Genomic DNA, 19,927 nt, shown 5'->3' with positions numbered 1-19,927 from the left:
GTCATACCAAGGGAAGGACATGGCATAGAAAGGCTCCACACAAAATCTAGTGCTGTATCTCAGCTGGTGAACTCTAACCTCTGTCTTACCTGAGCAGGTGACCTCTACAGGGAAACTCTACACTCAAATTTTTGACCTCTGTCTTACCTGAGCAGGTGACCTCTACAGGTAAACTCTACCCTCCAACCTCTGACCCCTGTCTTACCTGAGCAGGTGACCTCTACAGGTAAACTCTACACTCTAACCTCTGACCTCTGTCTTACCTGAGCAGGTGACCTCTACAGGTAAACTCTACCCTCTAACCTCTGACCCCTGTCTTACCTGAGCAGGTGACCGCTACAGGTAAACTCTATCCTCTGACCCCTGCCTTACCTGAGCAGGTGACCTCTACAGGTAAACTTTACACTCTAACCTCTAACCCCTGTCTTACCTGAGCAGGTGAACTCGTTCTTCTGCAGTTCAGCCAGGTTGAGTCCCCTGAGGGTTGGAGGGGAGCTGCACTGTGTGTACAGACCCAGGGTGGGTCTCTGTCTCAGCCAGGGAGACAGCCAGGACAGGTGACAGTCACACCTCAGACTGTTAGAGTGGAGACGACTGGAGGGAGAGGAAGAAGGAGGTTTATTGTCCAATGTACCAGGGTGTCAAAGGAAATGTGTATTGTGCTTTCCCAACCCTCTGAAAAACACAGAGAGGTTGGCGTAGAGGGTAACCACTAGGAGAGAGAGAGGGAGAGGAGGGGGGATCCCTTACCCATCTCTCACTGAGACTCTCACTCCAAACCATCATCTGCACACACACACGCACTGTCTGAACCAGTTTCCCCCATACTGTTGTAGCCCTATACTCTAACCCTAACTCTCAGCTTCAACAATGGAGGGATTCTAGTTGTGTGTGTGTGTGTGTGGGTGTGGGTGTGGGTGTGTGTGTGTGTGTGTGTGTGTGTGTGTGTGTGTGTGTGTGATTTTCAGGGGCTTAACAGTTTGATTTCCAGGGGCGTCTGTCGTTGGACAGTTTGTTGACAGGAGCTTGGTGCCTTGAAGTCCCAGCAAATCCCCCACAACCCTTCTGTGGTGGGTGGAAGGGGACCAAGTCTCCTGAGAATGGGCCTGGGGGTTTGGGTCCCCCCCAAGAGCCTGGGCCTTTTCTGAGACAGCGCTACATCTCTGATTGACTGGTTTATGGGTACAGAGGCATTCATACAAGATGTGTGTATCTGAAGTGTGTTTCTCACTAGCGGTTGGCTCAGACACATTTCAGTAGGCATCTGCCTCTGATTCCAACGGTTGCATGTTCAAATCCACTGATAGAACGTTGTTCTTGATATTTTAGTTTTGAGCCCATCTCAAACCTGAAACATTCAGAGTTAATGCCCTTAAAGCTGCAATATGTCACTCTTTGGGTGCCCCGACCAAATTCACATAGACATTGTTATTGAAACAAGTCCAAGGAGCAGTAGATCTGTTCTATGTGCACTACTTCTATGCTTCCCGTGCCTAAATTACATGTTTGCGTCATTTACTTTTGGTTTAGCTTCAAACAGCTGAAAATACAATATACTTGCTTATTTAAAATCACATACATTAGGCAAACGATTAGAATTTTAGCAACCAGGAAATGGCGGCACGATTTCTGCATATTGCATCTTTAAGAATTTGGAATTAATGCCTGAACACAACCCTTACCTTAAATATTCAGAGTTAATACCTGAACACAACCCTTACCTTAAATATTCAGAGTTAATACCTGAACACAACCCTTACCTTAAATATTTAGAGTTAATACCTGAACTTAAGCTTAAACACTTTGAAATGTGACGTTTGGGAAACATGGATGAAGGTGTAATTCTGACATGAGACTGTGAGAGCTGGTTGGCTATGTGTGGCCTGTCAGACTCAGACTCTTCCACACTGATCTTAGGTCAGTTTTGTGTTTTCACCCTAATGGATAAGTTTCGGAAAGGGTGACCAAAGTCCGTATTCTTATAGCATCTCAGAGTAGGAGTACTGGTCTACAATCAGTTTTCCCTTCAAGATCATAATGAATTAGATCACATGGACAAGGGGGACCTGATCCTAGATCTGCACCTGTAGGGGTATCTTCATCCTGATCTGTTTATACAATAACTGTGTCACTGAGTAGTAGTGATGGGGAAAAAACATAGTTGCATATCACAATATTATTCTTGACATTATATACAGTAAATATACTTTGACTCCAAGTATGGATTTGTAAAAAACAGGTAGTGTTAACTAGTGATAGTCGGCTGTAGCTGCGCCAAAACTAATCGAAACAAAATGTTCTCCTGCTCTCTGGTCTCTCTGCAGCAGACGCATAGCGAACGATATGTTCCCAGATAGCACAGTCTGCCCAACGTGGGCTCGATGTCTCCCGGGTACATTGGGAAGATGCCGTTTACACAGTGTTCGCTCATTGCCAAGACGTCTTACAGATGTACAGTTCTACATTCTACAGTTCTGCATTCTACAGTTCTACATTCTACAGTACTACATTCTACAGTTCTACATCGTTTACGCGTCGGTCAGACATCAACATTCTATTCTGATGTCTCTCTGACATCTTCCCAATGGGAAAACATTCCCCAAACAACACATTCCCCACGCAATTTGATATGTCGGCCACCTAAGTGTCATGAGTTCCCTGGCAGTGCATGTTATCTGGGTTTGAACATCAAATCACAATCAAATTGCAGAATCGAATAACAATTCATCTAGAATCGTGAGAATCGCAATACATCTAGAATCACAATGCATCTAGAATCAGGAGAATCACAATACATCTAGAATCACAATGCATCTAGAATCATGAGAATCACAATACATCTAGAATCACAATGCATCTAGAATCAGGAGAATCACAATACATCTAGAATCACAATGCATCTAGAATCATGAGAATCACAATACATCTAGAATCACAATGCATCTAGAATCATGAGAATCACAATACATCTAGAATCACAATGCATCTAGAATCATGAGAATCACAATACATCTAGAATCACAATGCATCTAGAATCATGAGAATCACAATACATCTAGAATCACAATGCATCTAGAATCATGAGAATCACAATACATCTAGAATCGTGAGAATCACAATACATCTAGAATCACAATGCATCTAGAATCATGAGAATCACAATACATCTAGAATCACAATGCATCTAGAATCATGAGAATCACAATACATCTAGAATCATGAGAATCACAATACATCTAGAATCACAATGCATCTAGAATCATGAGAATCACAATACATCTAGAATGGTGAGAATCGTAATACATATTGAATCGGCACCAAAGTGTCATGAGTTCCCTGACAGTCCTACTGAGTAGTGAGCAGAGAGGGACTCACAAGGTGCGTAATTTGGGCATGTGGTTGAAGCTGGAGACTGGAATGCTGCTTATGTTGTTGTTGTTCAATGTGCTGCCGAGAGAGAGAGAGAGAGAGAGAGAGAGAGAGAGAGAGAGAGAGAGAGAGAGAGAGAGAGAGGGAAAGACAGAGGTAAAGGAAAAGAAAGAAAGAGAGAGAGCAATAGAGAGAGAGTGTGAGAGAGAGAGAGAGAGAGAGAGAGAGAGAGAGAGAGAGAGAGAGAGGGAAAGACAGAGGCAAAGGAAAAGAAAGAAAGAGAGAGAGGGAGAGAGAGAGAAAGAGATAATATTAGTTGACATTCCTTAGGAGAAGAAAGCTGCACACAGACACAGTCTCTCTCTATAATACTTACAGAACCTCCAGAGTTCTCAGAGCACGGAAGGCCCCCTCCTCGATGCAAGTGATGTGGTTCTTATCCAGTTGACTGTAGACACAAAACACATATAATGGCTTCCATGAGAGAGAGAGAGAGAGAGAGAGAGAGAGAGAGAGAGAGAGAGAGAGAGAGAGAGAGAGAGAGACAGAGAGAGAGCGAGAGAGTGTGTGAGAGTGTGTGTGTCACTCACAGGTTCCTGATGTCCGTGGCCCCTCTGAAAGCTCTCCTGGGAATGGCTTGGATAGCATTCTCACTAAGGTCCCTGAGAAGGAATGAGGGAGGGAGGGGGTGAGAGAGAGAGAAAAAAAATGGGAAAAAGAAGGAAAGACAATTTAAACAAAGTGTAGCTTTTCCAATGTGAAATTCATGTAGAAAGAAAAGAGCTATGAAAAGAAGAAGAGTACGGATCAGACAGTGTGGATCAGACAGTGTGGATCAGACAGTGTGGATCAGACAGTGTGGATCAGACAGTGTGGATCAGACAGTGTGGATCAGACATTGTGGATCAGACATTGTGGATCAGACATTGTGGATCAGACAGTGTGGATCAGACATTGTGGATCAGACATTGTGGATCAGACATTGTGGATCAGACAGTGTGGATCAGACAGTGTGGATCAGACAGTGTGGATCAGACAGTGTGGATCAGACATTGTGGATCAGACAGTGTGGATCAGACATTGTGGATCAGACATTGTGGATCAGACATTGTGGATCAGACAGTGTGGATCAGACAGTGTGGATCAGACATTGTGGATCGGTGTGGATCAGACAGTGTGGATCAGACAGTGTGGATCAGACAGTGTGGATCAGACATTGTGGATCGGTGTGGATCAGACAGTGTGGATCAGACAGTGTGGATCAGACAGTGTGGATCAGACAGTGTGGATCAGACATTGTGGATCGGTGTGGATCAGACAGTGTGGATCAGTGTGGATTTGGCAGTGTGGATCGGTGTGGATCAGACAATGTGGATCAGACAGTGTGGATCAGACAGTGTGGATCAGACAGTGTGGATCAGTGTGGATTGGTGTGGAGCAGACAGTGTGGATCGGTGTGGAGCAGACAGTGTGGATCACTGTGGATCAGACAGTGTGGATCAGACAGTGTGGATCGGTTTTGATCGGTGTAGAGCAGACAGTGTTGATCGGTGTAGCGCAGACAGTGTGGATCGGTGTGGAGCAGACAATGTAGATCGGTGTAGAGCAGACAGTGTAGATCAGTGTAGAGCAGACAGTGTAGATAAATGTGGAGCAGACAGTGTAGATCAGTGTAGAGCAGACAGTGCAGATCAATGTGGAGCAGACAGTGTTGATCAGTGTAGAGCAGACAGTGTAGATCAATGTGGAGCAGACAGTGTAGATCAATGTGGAGCAGACAGTGTAGATCAGTGTAGAGCAGACAGTGTAGATCAATGTGGAGCAGACAGTGTTGATCAGTGTGGAGCAGACAATGTGGAGAAGACAGTGTTGATCAGTGTAGAGCAAACAGTGTAGAGCAGACAGTATTGATCAGTGTGGAGCAGACAGTGTTGATAAGTGTGGAGCAGACAGTGTTGATCAGTGTAGAGCAGACAGTGTAGATCAGTGTGGAGCAGACAGTGTAGATCAGTGTGGAGCAGACAGTGTAGATCAGTGTGGAGCAGACCGTGTAGATCAGTGTGGAGCAGACAGTGTAGATCAGTGTAGAGCAGACAGTGTTGATCAGTGTAGAGCAGACAGTGTTGATCCGTGTGGAGCAGACAGTGTAGATCAGTGTAGAGCAGACAGTTTTGATCAGTGTTTGAGCAGACCGTGTTGATCAGTGAAGAGCAGACAGTGTTGATCAGTGTAGAGCAGACAGTGTTGATCAGTGTGGAGCAGACAGTGTTGATCAGTGTAGAGCAGACAGTGTGGAGCAGACAGTGTTGATCAGACAGTGTGGAGGAGACAGTGTTGATCAGTGTAGAGCAGACAGTGTAGAGCAGACAGTGTTGATCAGTGTGGAGCAGACAGTTTAGATCAGTGTGGAGCAGACAGTATAAATTAGTGTAGAGCAGACAGTGTGGAGAAGACAGTCTTGATCAGTGTAGAGCAGACAGTGTAGACCAGACAGTGTGGAGCAGACAGTGTGGAGCAGACAGTGTTGATCAATGTGGAGCAGACAGTGTTGATCAATGTGGAGAAGACAGTGTAGATCAGTGTGGAACAGACAGTGTGGAGCAGACAGTGTGGAGAAGACAGTGTTGATCAGTGTAGAGCAGACAGTGTTGATCAGTGTGGAGCAGACAGTGTTGATCAGTGTAGAGCAGACAGTTTAGATCAGTGTGGAGCAGACAGTGTAGATCAGTGTGGAGCAGACAGTGTGGAGAAGACAGTGTTGATCAGTGTAGAGCAGACAGTGTAGAGCAGACAGTGTAGATCAGTGTGGAGCAGACAGTGTTGATAAGTGTGGAGCAGACAGTGTAGATCAGTGTAGAGCAGACAGTGTAGAGCAGACAGGGTAGATCAGTGTAGAGCAGACAGTGTATATCAGTGTGGAGCAGACAGTGTAGATCAGTGTAGAGCAGAAAGTGTAGATCAGTGTGGAGCAGACAGTGTAGAGCAGACAGTGTAGATCAGTGTAGAGCAGACAGTGTAGATCAATGTGGAGCAGACAGTGTAGAGCAGACAGTGTAGATCAGTGTGGAGCAGACAGTGTAGAGCAGACAGTGTAGATCAGTGTAGAGCAGACAGTGTAGATCAGTGTGGAGGAGACAGTGTTGATCAGTGTGGAGCAGACAGTGTTGATCGGTGTGGAGCAGACAGTGTTGATCAGTGTAGAGCAGACAGTGTAGATCAGTGTAGAGCAGACAGTGTTTGATCAGTGTAGAGCAGACAGTGTTGATCAGTGTTTGAGCAGACAGTGTTGATCAGTGTAGAGCAGACAGTGTTGATCAGTGTGGAGCAGACAGTGTTGATCAGTGTAGAGCAGACAGTGAGGAGAAGACAGTGTTGATCAGTGTGGAGGAGACCGTGTTTATCAGTGTAGAGCAGACAGTGTAGAGCAGACAGTGTAGATCAGTGTGGAGCAGACAGTGTAGATCAGTGTGGAGCAGACAGTGTTGATCAGTGTAGAGCAGACAGTGTAGATCAGTGTAGAGCAGAGAGTGTAGATCAATGTGGAGCAGACAGTGTAGAGCAGACAGTGTAGATCAATGTGGAGCAGACAGTGTAGAGCAGACAGTGTAGATCAGTGTGGAGCAGACAGTGTAGAGCAGACAGTGTAGATCAGTGTAGAGCAGACAGTGTAGATCACTGTAGAGCAGACAGTGTAGATCAGTGTAGAGCAGACAGTGTAGATCAGTGTGGAGGAGACAGTGTTGATCAGTGTAGAGCAGACAGTGTTGACCAGTGTTTGAGCAGACAGTGTAGATCAGTGTAGAGCAGACAGTGTTGATCAGTGTGGAGCAGACAGTGTTGATCAGTGTAGAGCAGACAGTGTAGAGCAGACAGTGTTGATCAGTGTGGAGGAGACCGTGTTGATCAGTGTAGAGCAGACAGTGTAGAGCAGACAGTGTAGAGCAGACAGTGTGGAGCAGACAGTGTGGAGCAGACAGTGTTGATCAGACAGTGTGGAGGAGACAGTGTTGATCAGTGTAGAGCAGACAGTGTAGAGGATACAGTGTGGAGCAGACAGTGTGGAGCAGACAGTGTAGAGCAGACAGTAGAGAGCAGACAGTGTTGATCAGTGTGGAGCAGACAGTGTGTAGCAGACAGTGTAGAGCAGACAGTGAATAGCAGATAGTGTAGAGCAGACAGTGTAGAGCAGACAGTGTAGAGCAGACAGTGTAGCGCAGACAGTGGGAGCAGATAGTGTTGATCAGTGTGGAGCAGACAGTGTAGAGCAGACAGTGTAGATCAGTGTGGAGCAGACAGTGTAGATCAGTGTGGAGCAGACAGTGTTGATCAGTGTAGAGCAGACAGTGTAGATCAGTGTAGAGCAGACAGTCTTGATCAGTGTGGAGCAGACAGTGTTGATCAGTGTAGAGCAGACAGTGTTGAGCAGACAGTGTTGATCAGTGTAGAGCAGACAGTGTTGAGCAGACAGTGTTGATCAGTGTGGAGCAGACAATGTTGATCAGTGTAGAGTAGACAGTGTAGAGCAGACAGTGTTGATCAGTGTGGAGGAGACAGTGTTGATCAGTGTAGAGCAGACAGTGTAGAGCAGACAGTGTGGAGCAGACAGCGTAGAGCAGACAGTGTAGAGCAGACAGTGTAGAGCAGACAGTGTGGAGCAGACAGTGTGGAGCAGACAGTGTAGAGCAGACAGTATAGAGCAGACCGTGTAGATCAGTGTGGAGCAGACAGTGTAGATCAGTGTGGAGCAGACAGTATTGATCAGTGTAGAGCAGACAGTGTGGAGCAGACAGTGTGGAGCAGACAGTGTTGATCAGTGTGGAGCAGACAGTGTTGATCAGTGTAGAGCAGACAGTGTAGAGCAGACAGTGTAGATCAGTGTGGAGCAGACAGTGTAGATCAGTGTGGAGCAGACAGTGTTGATCAGTGTAGAGCAGACAGTAAGATCAGTGTAGAGCAGACAGTGTTGATCAGTGTAGAGCAGACAGTGTTGATCAGTGTAGAGCAGACAGTGTTGATCCGTGTGGAGCAGACAGTGTAGATCAGTGTGGAGCAGACAGTATTGATCAGTGTAGAGCAGACAGTTGGAGCAGACAGTGTGGAGCAGACAGTGTGGAGCAGACAGTGTTGATCAGTGTGGAGCAGACAGTGTTGATCAGTGTAGAGCAGACAGTGTAGAGCAGACAGTGTAGAGCAGACAGTGTTGATCCGTGTGGAGCAGACAGTTGTAGATCAGTGTAGAGCAGACAGTGTTGATCAGTGTGGAGCAGACAGTGTTGATCAGTGTAGAGCAGACAGTGTAGAGCAGACAGTGTTGATCAGTGTGGAGGAGACCGTGTTGATCAGTGTAGAGCAGACAGTGTAGAGCAGACAGTGTAGAGCAGACAGTGTGGAGCAGACAGTGTGGAGCAGACAGTGTTGATCAGACAGTGTGGAGCAGACAGTGTGGAGCAGACAGTGTAGAGCAGACAGTAGAGAGCAGACAGTGTTGATCAGTGTGGAGCAGACAGTGTGTAGCAGACAGTGTAGAGCAGACAGTGAATAGCAGATAGTGTAGAGCAGACAGTGTAGAGCAGACAGTGTAGAGCAGACAGTGTAGCGCAGACAGTGGGAGCAGATAGTGTTGATCAGTGTGGAGCAGACAGTGTAGAGCAGACAGTGTAGATCAGTGTGGAGCAGACAGTGTAGATCAGTGTGGAGCAGACAGTGTTGATCAGTGTAGAGCAGACAGTGTAGATCAGTGTAGAGCAGACAGTCTTGATCAGTGTGGAGCAGACAGTGTTGATCAGTGTAGAGCAGACAGTGTTGAGCAGACAGTGTTGATCAGTGTAGAGCAGACAGTGTTGAGCAGACAGTGTTGATCAGTGTGGAGCAGACAATGTTGATCAGTGTAGAGTAGACAGTGTAGAGCAGACAGTGTTGATCAGTGTGGAGGAGACAGTGTTGATCAGTGTAGAGCAGACAGTGTAGAGCAGACAGTGTGGAGCAGACAGCGTAGAGCAGACAGTGTAGAGCAGACAGTGTAGAGCAGACAGTGTGGAGCAGACAGTGTGGAGCAGACAGTGTAGAGCAGACAGTATAGAGCAGACCGTGTAGATCAGTGTGGAGCAGACAGTGTAGATCAGTGTGGAGCAGACAGTATTGATCAGTGTAGAGCAGACAGTGTGGAGCAGACAGTGTGGAGCAGACAGTGTAGATCAGTGTGGAGCAGACAGTGTTGATCAGTGTAGAGCAGACAGTGTAGAGCAGACAGTGTAGATCAGTGTGGAGCAGACAGTGTAGATCAGTGTGGAGCAGACAGTGTTGATCAGTGTAGAGCAGACAGTAAGATCAGTGTAGAGCAGACAGTGTTGATCAGTGTAGAGCAGACAGTGTTGATCAGTGTAGAGCAGACAGTGTTGATCCGTGTGGAGCAGACAGTGTAGATCAGTGTGGAGCAGACAGTATTGATCAGTGTAGAGCAGACAGTTGGAGCAGACAGTGTGGAGCAGACAGTGTGGAGCAGACAGTGTTGATCAGTGTGGAGCAGACAGTGTTGATCAGTGTAGAGCAGACAGTGTAGAGCAGACAGTGTAGAGCAGACAGTGTTGATCCGTGTGGAGCAGACAGTTGTAGATCAGTGTGGAGCAGACAGTGTAGATCAGTGTGGAGCAGACAGTGTTGATCAGTGTAGAGCAGACAGTGTTGATCAGTGTAGAGCAGACAGTGTTGATCAGTGTAGAGCAGACAGTGTTGATCAGTGTAGAGCAGACAGTGTTGATCAGTGTGGAGCAGACAATGTTGATCAGTGTAGAGTAGACAGTGTAGAGCAGACAGTGTTGATCAGTGTAGAGCAGACAGTGTAGAGCAGACAGTGTGGAGCAGACAGTTTGGAGCAGACAGTGTAGAGCAGACAGTGTAGAGCAGACAGTGTGGAGCAGACAGTGTGGAGCAGACAGTGTGGAGCAGACAGTAGAGTAATTGGTGGCTGTGTTTCCACCCAGAGACCAGTCTTATCTGCTCTATCGCACTGTGTTTGGTCATGTAAAGTACACACACAGACCAGGAACTAGGGACTGGGCCCCTGGCTCCCTCTCTCTTCCTCTGTCTCCCTCTCTATCGCTCACTCACTTCTCCTTGTTCTCTCTCCCTTTTTCTCTCTTTCTATTTTCATCCCTTTCAGTCTACCACTCCTCTCTCCATCCCTCCGTCTCTCTCCCTCCTCTCTGTCCGTCTGTTCCACACCATTACCACTAGGTCTCCATCATGATGTTATCTTAATGTGTTCCCCCGGCCCTGGGGCCTAGACGCCGGCAGGAAGCCTGGGCCCATGGAGACTGAGCCACCCCAGGGAGGGCCCACTACAGCCTGGGTATACTCCATTTGGCGAGGGGAACCACAGGGTTGTCTATGTTTGTTTGTCTGTGTGTGTGTGTGTGTGTGCCCAGGTGCATGCACGTTCGCATGTGTGTAGATAATGTGTCATTCCCTGGAGGATTTCAAACACACTATTAACCTCCCGACCAGCCCACTGAGACTATCAGAGCAGCCCACAGAGACTGAGACTATCAGAGCAGCCCACTGAGACTGAGACTATCTAACTAGCCCACTGAGACTGAGCCTATCAGAGCCGGCCCACTGAGACTATCAGAGCAGCCCACTGAGACTATCAGACCAGCCCACTGAGACTACAGTGCCTTGCGAAAGTATTCGGCCCCCTTGAACTTTGCGACCTATTGCCACATTTCAGGCTTCAAACATAAAGATATAAAACTGTATTTTTTTGTGAAGAATCAACAACAAGTGGGACACAATAATGAAGTGGAACGACATTTATTGGATATTTCAAACTTTTTTAACAAATCAAAAACTGAAAAATTGGGTGTGCAAAATTATTCAGCCCTTTTACTTTCAGTGCAGCAAACTCTCTCCAGAAGTTCAGTGAGGATCTCTGAATGATCCAATGTTGACCTAAATGACTAATGATGATAAATACAATCCACCTGTGTGTAATCAAGTCTCTGTATAAATGCACCTGCACTGTGATAGTCTCAGAGGTCCGTTAAAAGCGCAGAGAGCATTACGAAGAACAAGGAACACACCAGGCAGGTCCGAGATACTGTTGTGAAGAAGTTTAAAGCCGGATTTGGATACAAAAAGATTTCCCAAGCTTTAAACATCCCAAGGAGCACTGTGCAAGCGATAATATTGAAATGGAAGGAGTATCAGACCACTGCAAATCTACCAAGACCTGGCCGTCCCTCTAAACTTTCAGCTCATACAAGGAGAAGACTGATCAGAGATGCAGCCAAGAGGCCCATGATCACTCTAGATGAACTGCAGAGATCTACAGCTGAGGTGGGAGACTCTGTCCATAGGACAACAATCAGTCGTATATTGCACAAATCTGGCCTTTATGGAAGAGTGGCAAGAAGAAAGCCATTTCTTAAAGATATCCATAAAAAGTGTCGTTTAAAGTTTGCCACAAGCCACCTGGGAGACACACCAAACATGTGGAAGAAGGTGCTCTGGTCAGATGAAACCAAAATGTAACTTTTTGGCAACAATGCAAAACGTTATGTTTGGCGTAAAAGCAACACAGCTGAACACACCATCCCCACTGTCAAACATGGTGGTGGCAGCATCATGGTTTGGGCCTGCTTTTCTTCAGCAGGGACAGGGAAGATGGTTACAATTGATGGGAAGATGGATGGAGCCAAATACAGGACCATTCTGGAAGAAAACCTGATGGAGTCTGCAAAAGACCTGAGACTGGGACGGAGATTTGTCTTCCAACAAGACAATGATCCAAAACATAAAGCAAAATCTACAATGGAATGGTTCAAAAATAAACATATCCAGGTGTTAGAATGGCCAAGTCAAAGTCCAGACCTGAATCCAATCGAGAATCTGTGGAAAGAACTGAAAACTGCTGTTCACAAATGCTCTCCATCCAACCTCACTGAGCTCGAGCTGTTTTTCAAGGAGGAATGGGAAAAAATGTCAGTCTCTCGATGTGCAAAACTGATAGAGACATACCCCAAGTGACTTACAGCTGTAATCGCAGCAAAAGGTGGCGCTACAAAGTATTAACTTAAGGGGGCTGAATAATTTTGCACGCCCAATTTTTCAGTTTTTGTTTGTTTAAAAAGTTTGAAATATCCAATAAGTGTCGTTCCACTTCATGATTGTGTCCCACTTGTTGTTGATTCTTCACAAATAAATACAGTTTTATATCTTTATGTTTGAAGCCTGAAATGTGGCAAAAGGTCGCAAAGTTCAAGGGGGCCGAATACTTTCGCAAGGCACTGTATCAGAGCAGCCCACTGAGACTATCAGAGCAGCCCACTGAGACTATCAGAGCAGCCCACTGAGACTATCAGAGCAGCCCACTGAGACTATCAGAGCAGCCCACTGAGACTACCAGATCAGCCCACTGAGACTATCAGAGCAGCCCACTGAGACTATCAGAGCAGCCCACTGAGACTATCAGAGCAGCCCACTGAGACTATCAGAGCAGCCCACTGAGAATATCAGAGCAGCCCACTGAGACTATCAGAGCAGCCCACTGAGACTATCAGAGCAGCCCACTGAGACTACCAGATCAGCCCACTGAGACTATCAGAGCAGCCCACTGAGACTATCAGAGCAGCCCACTGAGACTATCAGAGCAGCCCACTGAGACTATCAGAGCAGCCCACTGAGACTATCAGAGCAGCCCACTGAGAATATCAGAGCAGCCCACTGAGACTATCAGAGCAGCCCACTGAGACTATCAAAGCAGCCCACTGAGACTATCAGAGCAGCCCACTGAGACTATCAGAGCAGCCCACTGAGACTATCAGAGCAGCCCACTGAGACTATCAGAGCAGCCCACTGAGAAAGATGGGGATGTAGAGGATGATAGATTGAATGATGATGGATATAGTGGAAGAGTGGAATGGAGTGAGGGAAAGTGAGGGATGGATATAGTGGAAGAGTGGAATGGAGTGAGTGAAAGTGAGGGATGGATATAGTGGAAGAGTGGAATGGAGTGAGTGAAAGTGAGGGATGGATATAGTGGAAGAGTGGAATGGAGTGAGGGAAAGTGAGGGATGGATATAGTGGAAGAGTGGAATGGAGTGAGTGCAAGTGAGGGATGGATATAGTGGAAGAGTGGAATGGAGTGAGGCAAAGTGAGGGATGGATATAGTGGAAGAGTGGAATGGAGTGAGTGAAAGTGAGGGATGGATATAGTGGAAGAGTGGAATGGAGTGAGTGCAAGTGAGGGATGGATATAGTGGAAGAGTGGAATGGAGTGAGGGAAAGTGAGGGATGGACATAGTGGAAGAGTGGAATGGAGTGAGGGAAAGTGAGGGATGATATAGTGGAAGAGTGGAATGGAGTGAGTAAAAGTGAGGGATGGATATAGAGAATGAAAGAGAAACACTGCTAGGTGGATAATGGGTGAAAGGGATGGAGAGAGTGTATGAGACACAGAGAAAGAGTGTATGAGAGAGAGAGAAAGAGAGAGAAAGAGTGAGAGAAGGATGGATAAAGTGAGAGAGGGAGTGGAGTGGGTGAGAGATTGGTTGCGATCACGCACAGTTTTTCTGCCTCATTTCAGATTGAGGTCAGAGTCAGTGAACCAACACATAGACAGACACACAGCAGGGAGTCGAGAGAGAGAAAGATAGAGAGAGAGACGGATATGGGTATTTGAGAGAGAGAGAAAGAGAGAGAGAGAGATGGGAATTTGAGAGAGAAAGAGAGAGAGAGATGTGAGAATCGGAGGGTGAGAAAGGGGGTGAGAGATGGAGAGGGTGTAAATGGATTTTGGGGAGAGATATAGAACATGGATGTATGGATCTAAGGTCAAATGTAGGTTCGCTTTCTCTCTCATCTCTACCCGATCAACTCTCTCCCTCCCTCATCTCTACCGGATCATCTCTCTCTCATCTCTCTCCCTCCCTCATCTCTACCGGATCATCTCTCTCTCATCTCTCTCCCTCCCTCATCTCTACCTGATCATCTCTCTCCCTCCCTCATCTCTACCTGATCAATTCAATTCAAGGGGCTTTATTGGCATGGGAAACGTGTTAACATTGCCAAAGCAAGTGAGGTAGATAATATACAAAAGTGAAATAAACAATAAAAATGAACAGTAAACATTACACATACAGAAGATTCAAAACAATAAAGACATTACAAATGTCATATCATATATATATATATATATATATATATATATATATATATATATATATACTGTATATACAGTGTTGTAACAATGTACAAATAGTTAAAGTACACAAGGGAAAATAAATAAGCGTAATTATGGGTTGTTTTTACAATGGTGTTTGTTCTTCACTGGTTGCCCTTTTCTTGTGGCAACAGGTCACAAATCTTGCTGCTGTGATGGCACACTGTGGTATTTCACCCAGTAGATATGGGAGTTTATCAAAATTGGGTTTGTTTTCTAATTCTTTGTGGATCTGTTTAATCTGAGGGAAATATGTGTCTCTAATATGGTCATACATTTGGCAGGAGGTTAGGAAGTGCAGCTCAGTTTCCACCTCATTTTGTGGGCAGTGAGCACATAGCCTGTCTTCTCTTGAGAGCCAGGTCTGCCTACGGCAGTCTTTCTCAATAGCAAGGCTATGCTCACTGAGTCTGTACATAGTCAAAGCTTTCCTTCATTTTGGGTTAGTCACAGTGGTCAGGTATTCTGCCACTGTGTACTCTCTGTTTAGGGCCAAATAGTATTCTAGTTTGCTCTGTTTTTTTGTTAATTCTTTCCAATGTGTCAAGTAATTATCTTTTTGTTTTCTCATGATTTGATTGGGTCTAATTGTGTTGCTGTCCTGGGACTCTGTGGGGTGTGTTTGTGTTTGTGAACAGAGCCCCAGGACCAACTTGCTTAGGGGACTCTTCTCCAGGTTCATCTCTCTGTAGGTGATGGCTTTGTTATGGAAGGTTTGGGAATCGCTTCCTTTTAGGTGGTTGTAGAATTTAACAGCTCTTTTCTGGATTTTGTTAATTAGTGGGTATTGGGCTTTTTCTGCTCTGCATGCATTATTTGGTGTTCTATGTTGAACACACTATATTTTAGCAGAATTCTGCATGCACAGTCTCAATTTGGCTTGTCCCATGTTGTGAATTCTTGTTTGGTGAACAGACCTCACAACCATAAAGGTCAGTGGGTTCTATAACTGATTCAAGTATTTTTAGCCAGATCCTAATTGGTCTCTGTGTCTCTCTCCCTCTGTGTCTCTCTCTCTGTGTCTCTCTCTCTGTGTCTCTCTCCCTCTGTGTGTCTCTCTCCCTCTGTGTGTCTCTCTCTCGGTGTCTCTCTCTCTCGGTGTCTCTCTCCCTCTGTGTCTCTCTCTCTCTGTGTCTCTCTCCCTCTGTGTCTATCTCTGTGTCTCTCTCCCTCTGTGTCTCTCTCTCTGTGTCTCTCCCTCTGTGTCTATCTCTGTGTCTCTCTCCCTCTGTGTCTCTCTCTCTCGGTGTCTCTCTCCCTCTGTGTGTCTCTCTCTCTGTGTCTCTCCCTCTGTGTCTATCTCTGTGTCTCTCTCTCTCTCTCTGTATCTCTCTCTCGGTGTCTCTCTCCCTCTGTGTGTCTCTCTCCCTCTGTGTCTCTCTCTCTCGGTGTCTCTCTCCCTCTGTGTGTCTCTCTCTCTGTGTCTCTCCCTCTGTGTCTATCTCTGTGTCTCTCTCTCTCTCTCTGTGTCTCTCTCTCGGTGTCTCTCTCCCTCTGTGTGTCTCTCTCCCTCTGTGTGTCTCTCTCCCTCTCTCGGTGTCTCTCTCTCCCTCTCTCGGTGTCTCTCTCCCTCTGTGTGTCTCTCTCCCTCTGTGTGTCTCTCTCCCTCTGTGTGTCTCTCTCCAAGGCTGTAGAGGTGATATGAGGAACTAGCTGGTTCTGAACAGCTGGACTGGGTTTCAGAACACCACTCCTCTTCTCTTGTATCTCCTCACAGCTCCTTGTCAAATCAGATCACATTCACACTGATACTCCATGCCCAGTTGCCCAAGTGGTTCCAGGTGTGTGTGTGTGTGTGTGTGTGTGTGTGTGTGACAGGCATCCCACAGTGAGAGGAAGAGAGGGGATGAAGGAGAATGTATTTTACCATGGACACTAATCCAGGGAGAAACTAATGAAAGACAACCTTTGGATGACACGTAACATTAGGCAGCATTACACACACACACACACACACACACACACAAACACACAATTGGAGATGCCTCGACAGGCGCTCTGTTGCTAGGACACGATGTGGTACCATCTGGATATTATGTTTACAGGAGAGACACAGAGACTATGAGGTTTGGTCACAGCTGGGCCCGCTGTGTGTGTGTGTGTGTGTGTGTGTGTGTGTGTGTGTGTAATGCTGCCTAATGTTACGTGTCGTCCAAAGGTTGTCTTTCATTAGTTTCTCCCTGGATGCCTGGCATGTTAGATTAGTGTCCATGGTAAAATACATTCTCTCTTCCTCTCACTCTGTGGTGTGTGTGTAGAGTGTGTGTGTGTAGTGTGTGTGTTGTAATGTGTATGGTGTGTGTAGTGTATCTGTGGTGTGTGTACGTAGTACGTAGTATGTGTGGTGTGTGTAGTGTGTGTGTGGGTGTGTAAGGCATGTGTGTGTAGCGTGTATGTGGTATGTGTGTGTGGTATGTGTGTGTGTGTGTGGGTATGGTGTGTGTAGTGTATCTGTGGTGTGTGTATGTACTATGCATGTGGTGTGTGTAGTGTGTGTATGGGTGTTTGTGTATGTGTGTGTATGGGTGTGTAGTGTGTGTGTGGTGTGTGTGTGTGGTGTGTGTGTGGTGTGTGTGTGTGGTGTGTGTGTGTGTGTGTGGTGTGTGTGTGGTGTGTGTGAGAGAGCATCATGTTATATTTACTCTATTCATCTCTTTATCTTGCTCTCTTTATCTCTCTCTTTATCTCTCCCTCTTTCAGTCTCTCTTATCCTCTCATTGTTCATCCATCTCTCCTGTCTTCTCAGTCTCTGCAATTCTTTGTAGTGGTCATTCTTCCGACTCTTCATCTCTCTTTCTTCCCTCCTCCTCCTCTTCATCAGTAGACTGTGCTCAGTAGAGGGTGAGAAAGGTAAACTTCCCCGCTGGCTGTGTGTGAACTCAGATCTCACCTCTCAGTCCCTCTCTGTGATGTGTGTTGGTGAGTAAACTCTCCTGACCCCACTGTCCCACTCCGCTCCTCCCCAAACACATGAGGTCACTCTCCAAAGACTTACAGGACCCTAATACAGCCTCCACCTATTCTACTCCCCCTCTCTGATGACTGACCCCCCCCCCCCTCTCTGACGTCCCACACCTTCCCTTCACTGATGCCCCACACCTTCCCTCCTCTGACGCCCCACACCTTCCCTCTGACGCCCCACACCTTCTCTCCTCTGACGCCCCACACCTTCCCTCTGACGCCCCACACCTTCCCTCCTCTGACGCCCCACACCTTGCCTCCTCTGACGCCCCACACCTTGCCTCCTCTGACGCCCCACACCTTGCCTCCTCTGACGCCCCACACCTTCCCTCCTCTGACGCCCCACACCTTCCCTCCTCTGACGCCCCACACCTTCCCTCCAATGACGCCCCACACCTTCCTCTCTCCCCCTCCACTCTCTTCCTCTCTCCCCCTCCACTCTCTTCCTCTCTCCCCCTCCACTCCTTCCTCTCTCCCCCTCCACTCTCTTCCTCTCTCCCCCTCCACTCTTTTCCTCTCTCCCCTTCCACTCTCCCCTTCCACTCTCTTCCTCTCTCCCCCTCCACTCTCTTCCTCTCTCCCCCTCCACTCTCTTCCTCTCTCCCCCTCCACTCTCTTCCTCTCTCCCCTTCCACTCTCCCCTTCCACTCTCTTCCTCTCTCCCCCTCCACTCTCTTCCTCTCTACCCCTCCACACCTTCCTCTCTCCCCCTCCACTCTCTTCCTCTCTCCCCTTCCACTCTCCCCTTCCACTCTCCCCGTCCACTCTCTTCCTCTCTCCCCTTCCACTCTCCCCTTCCACTCTCTTCCTCTCTCCCCTTCCACTCTCTTCCTCTCTCCCCCTCCACTCTCTTCCTCTCTCCCCCTCCACTCTCTTCCTCTCTCCCCCTCCACTCTCTTCCTCTCTCCCCCTCCACTCTCTTCCTCTCTCCCCCTCCACTCTCTTCCTCTCTCCCCCTCCACTCTCTTCCTCTCTCCCCCTCCACTCTCTTCCTCTCTCCCCCTCCACTCTCTTCCTCTCTCCCCCTCCACTCTCTTCCTCTCCCCCTCCACTCTCTTCCTCTCTCCCCCTCCACTCTCTTCCTCTCTCCCCCTCCACTCTCTTCCTCTCTCCCCCTCCACTCTCTTCCTCTCTCCCCCTCCACTCTCTTCCTCTCTCCCCCTCCACTCTCTTCCTCTCTCCCCCTCCACTCTCTTCCTCTCTCCCCCTCCACTCTCTTCCTCTCTCCCCCTCCACTCTCTTCCTCTCTCCCCCTCCACTCTCTTGCTCTCTCCCCCTCCACTCTCTTCCTCTCCCCCTCCACTCTATTCCTCTCTCCCCCTCCACTCTCTTCCTCTCTCCCCTTCCACTCTCTTCCTCTCTCCCCCTCCACTCTCTTCCTCTCTCCCCCTCCACTCTCTTCCTCTCTCCCCCTCCACTCTCTTCCTCTCTCCCCCTCCACTCTCTTCCTCTCTCCCCCTCCACTCTCTTCCTCATCTCTCACACCTTCCTCAATCCTCTCACCTCACTAATCTCCAGTCATCAACCCTTCGCTCAAACAGACTTCTCCCTTTCTGTCCCTCCTCTCTCAACACCTTCCCTCTATTCTGATTCTCTACAGCCCAACATACCCTATTGTACTACTGTAATTAACTCTCCTCTTTCTCAAGCCCAGACTCACCAGGGTCCTCGTGGAGTAACTCTCCTCTTTCTCAAGCCCAGACTCACCAGGGTCCTCGTGGAGTAACTCTCCTCTTTCTCAAGCCCAGACTCACCAGGGTCCTCGTGGAGTAACTCCCCCTTTCACTCTCACCCCTCCCGCCAACCTCCTCCATTCTCTCACCAACTCCCACAATCTCTCACTTCCTCTCTCCCCTCCATCACAACCTCTCCCTCCATCACAACGTCTCCCTTCCTCTCTCCCCCTCCATCACAACCTCTCCCTCCATCACAACCTCTCCCTTCCTCTCTGCCCCTCCATCACAACCTCTCCCTCCATCACAACCTCTCTCTTCCTCTCTGCCCCTCCATCACAACCTCTCTTCCTCTCTGCCCCTCCATCACAACCTCTCTCTTCCTCTCTGCCCCTCCATCACAACCTCTCTTCCTCTCTGCCCCTCCATCACAACCTCTCTCTTCCTCTCTGCCCCTCCATCACAACCCTCTCTTCCTCTCTGCCCCTCCATCACAACCTCTCTCTTCCTCTCTGCCCCTCCATCACAACCTCTCCCTCCATCACAACCTCTCTGCCCCTCCATCACAACCTCTCTCTTCCTCTCTGCCCCTCCATCACAACCTCTCTCTTCCTCTCTGCCCCTCCATCACAACCTCTCCTTTCCTCTCCCCCCTCCATCAAAACCTCTCCCTCCATCACAACCTCTCCTTTCCTCTCCCTTCCTC

The 19,927-nt window shown here is 47.7% G+C and overlaps 1 protein-coding gene across 1 annotated transcript in view; it reads right to left on the bottom strand.

Moving 5' to 3' along the window:
* slit1b (slit homolog 1b (Drosophila)) overlaps positions 1 to 19,927 on the bottom strand; it is a 124,805-nt gene that overhangs the window by 46,919 nt on the left and 57,959 nt on the right. Inside the window, exons 5-8 of the mRNA XM_090195419.1 lie at positions 3,960 to 4,031; positions 3,746 to 3,817; positions 3,376 to 3,447; positions 431 to 594 (exon numbers count right to left, since the gene is read on the bottom strand). Coding sequence (XP_090051545.1) covers positions 431 to 594; positions 3,376 to 3,447; positions 3,746 to 3,817; positions 3,960 to 4,031 — 380 coding nt within the window. The remainder of the gene's footprint in view (positions 1 to 430; positions 595 to 3,375; positions 3,448 to 3,745; positions 3,818 to 3,959; positions 4,032 to 19,927) is intronic.

Source organism: Oncorhynchus mykiss, chromosome 13, assembly GCF_057628025.1.
Source record: "Oncorhynchus mykiss isolate SJ-2025 chromosome 13, ASM5762802v1, whole genome shotgun sequence".
Taxonomy (NCBI): domain Eukaryota; kingdom Metazoa; phylum Chordata; class Actinopteri; order Salmoniformes; family Salmonidae; genus Oncorhynchus; species Oncorhynchus mykiss.
This window is presented reverse-complemented; position numbering and strand designations above follow the sequence as displayed.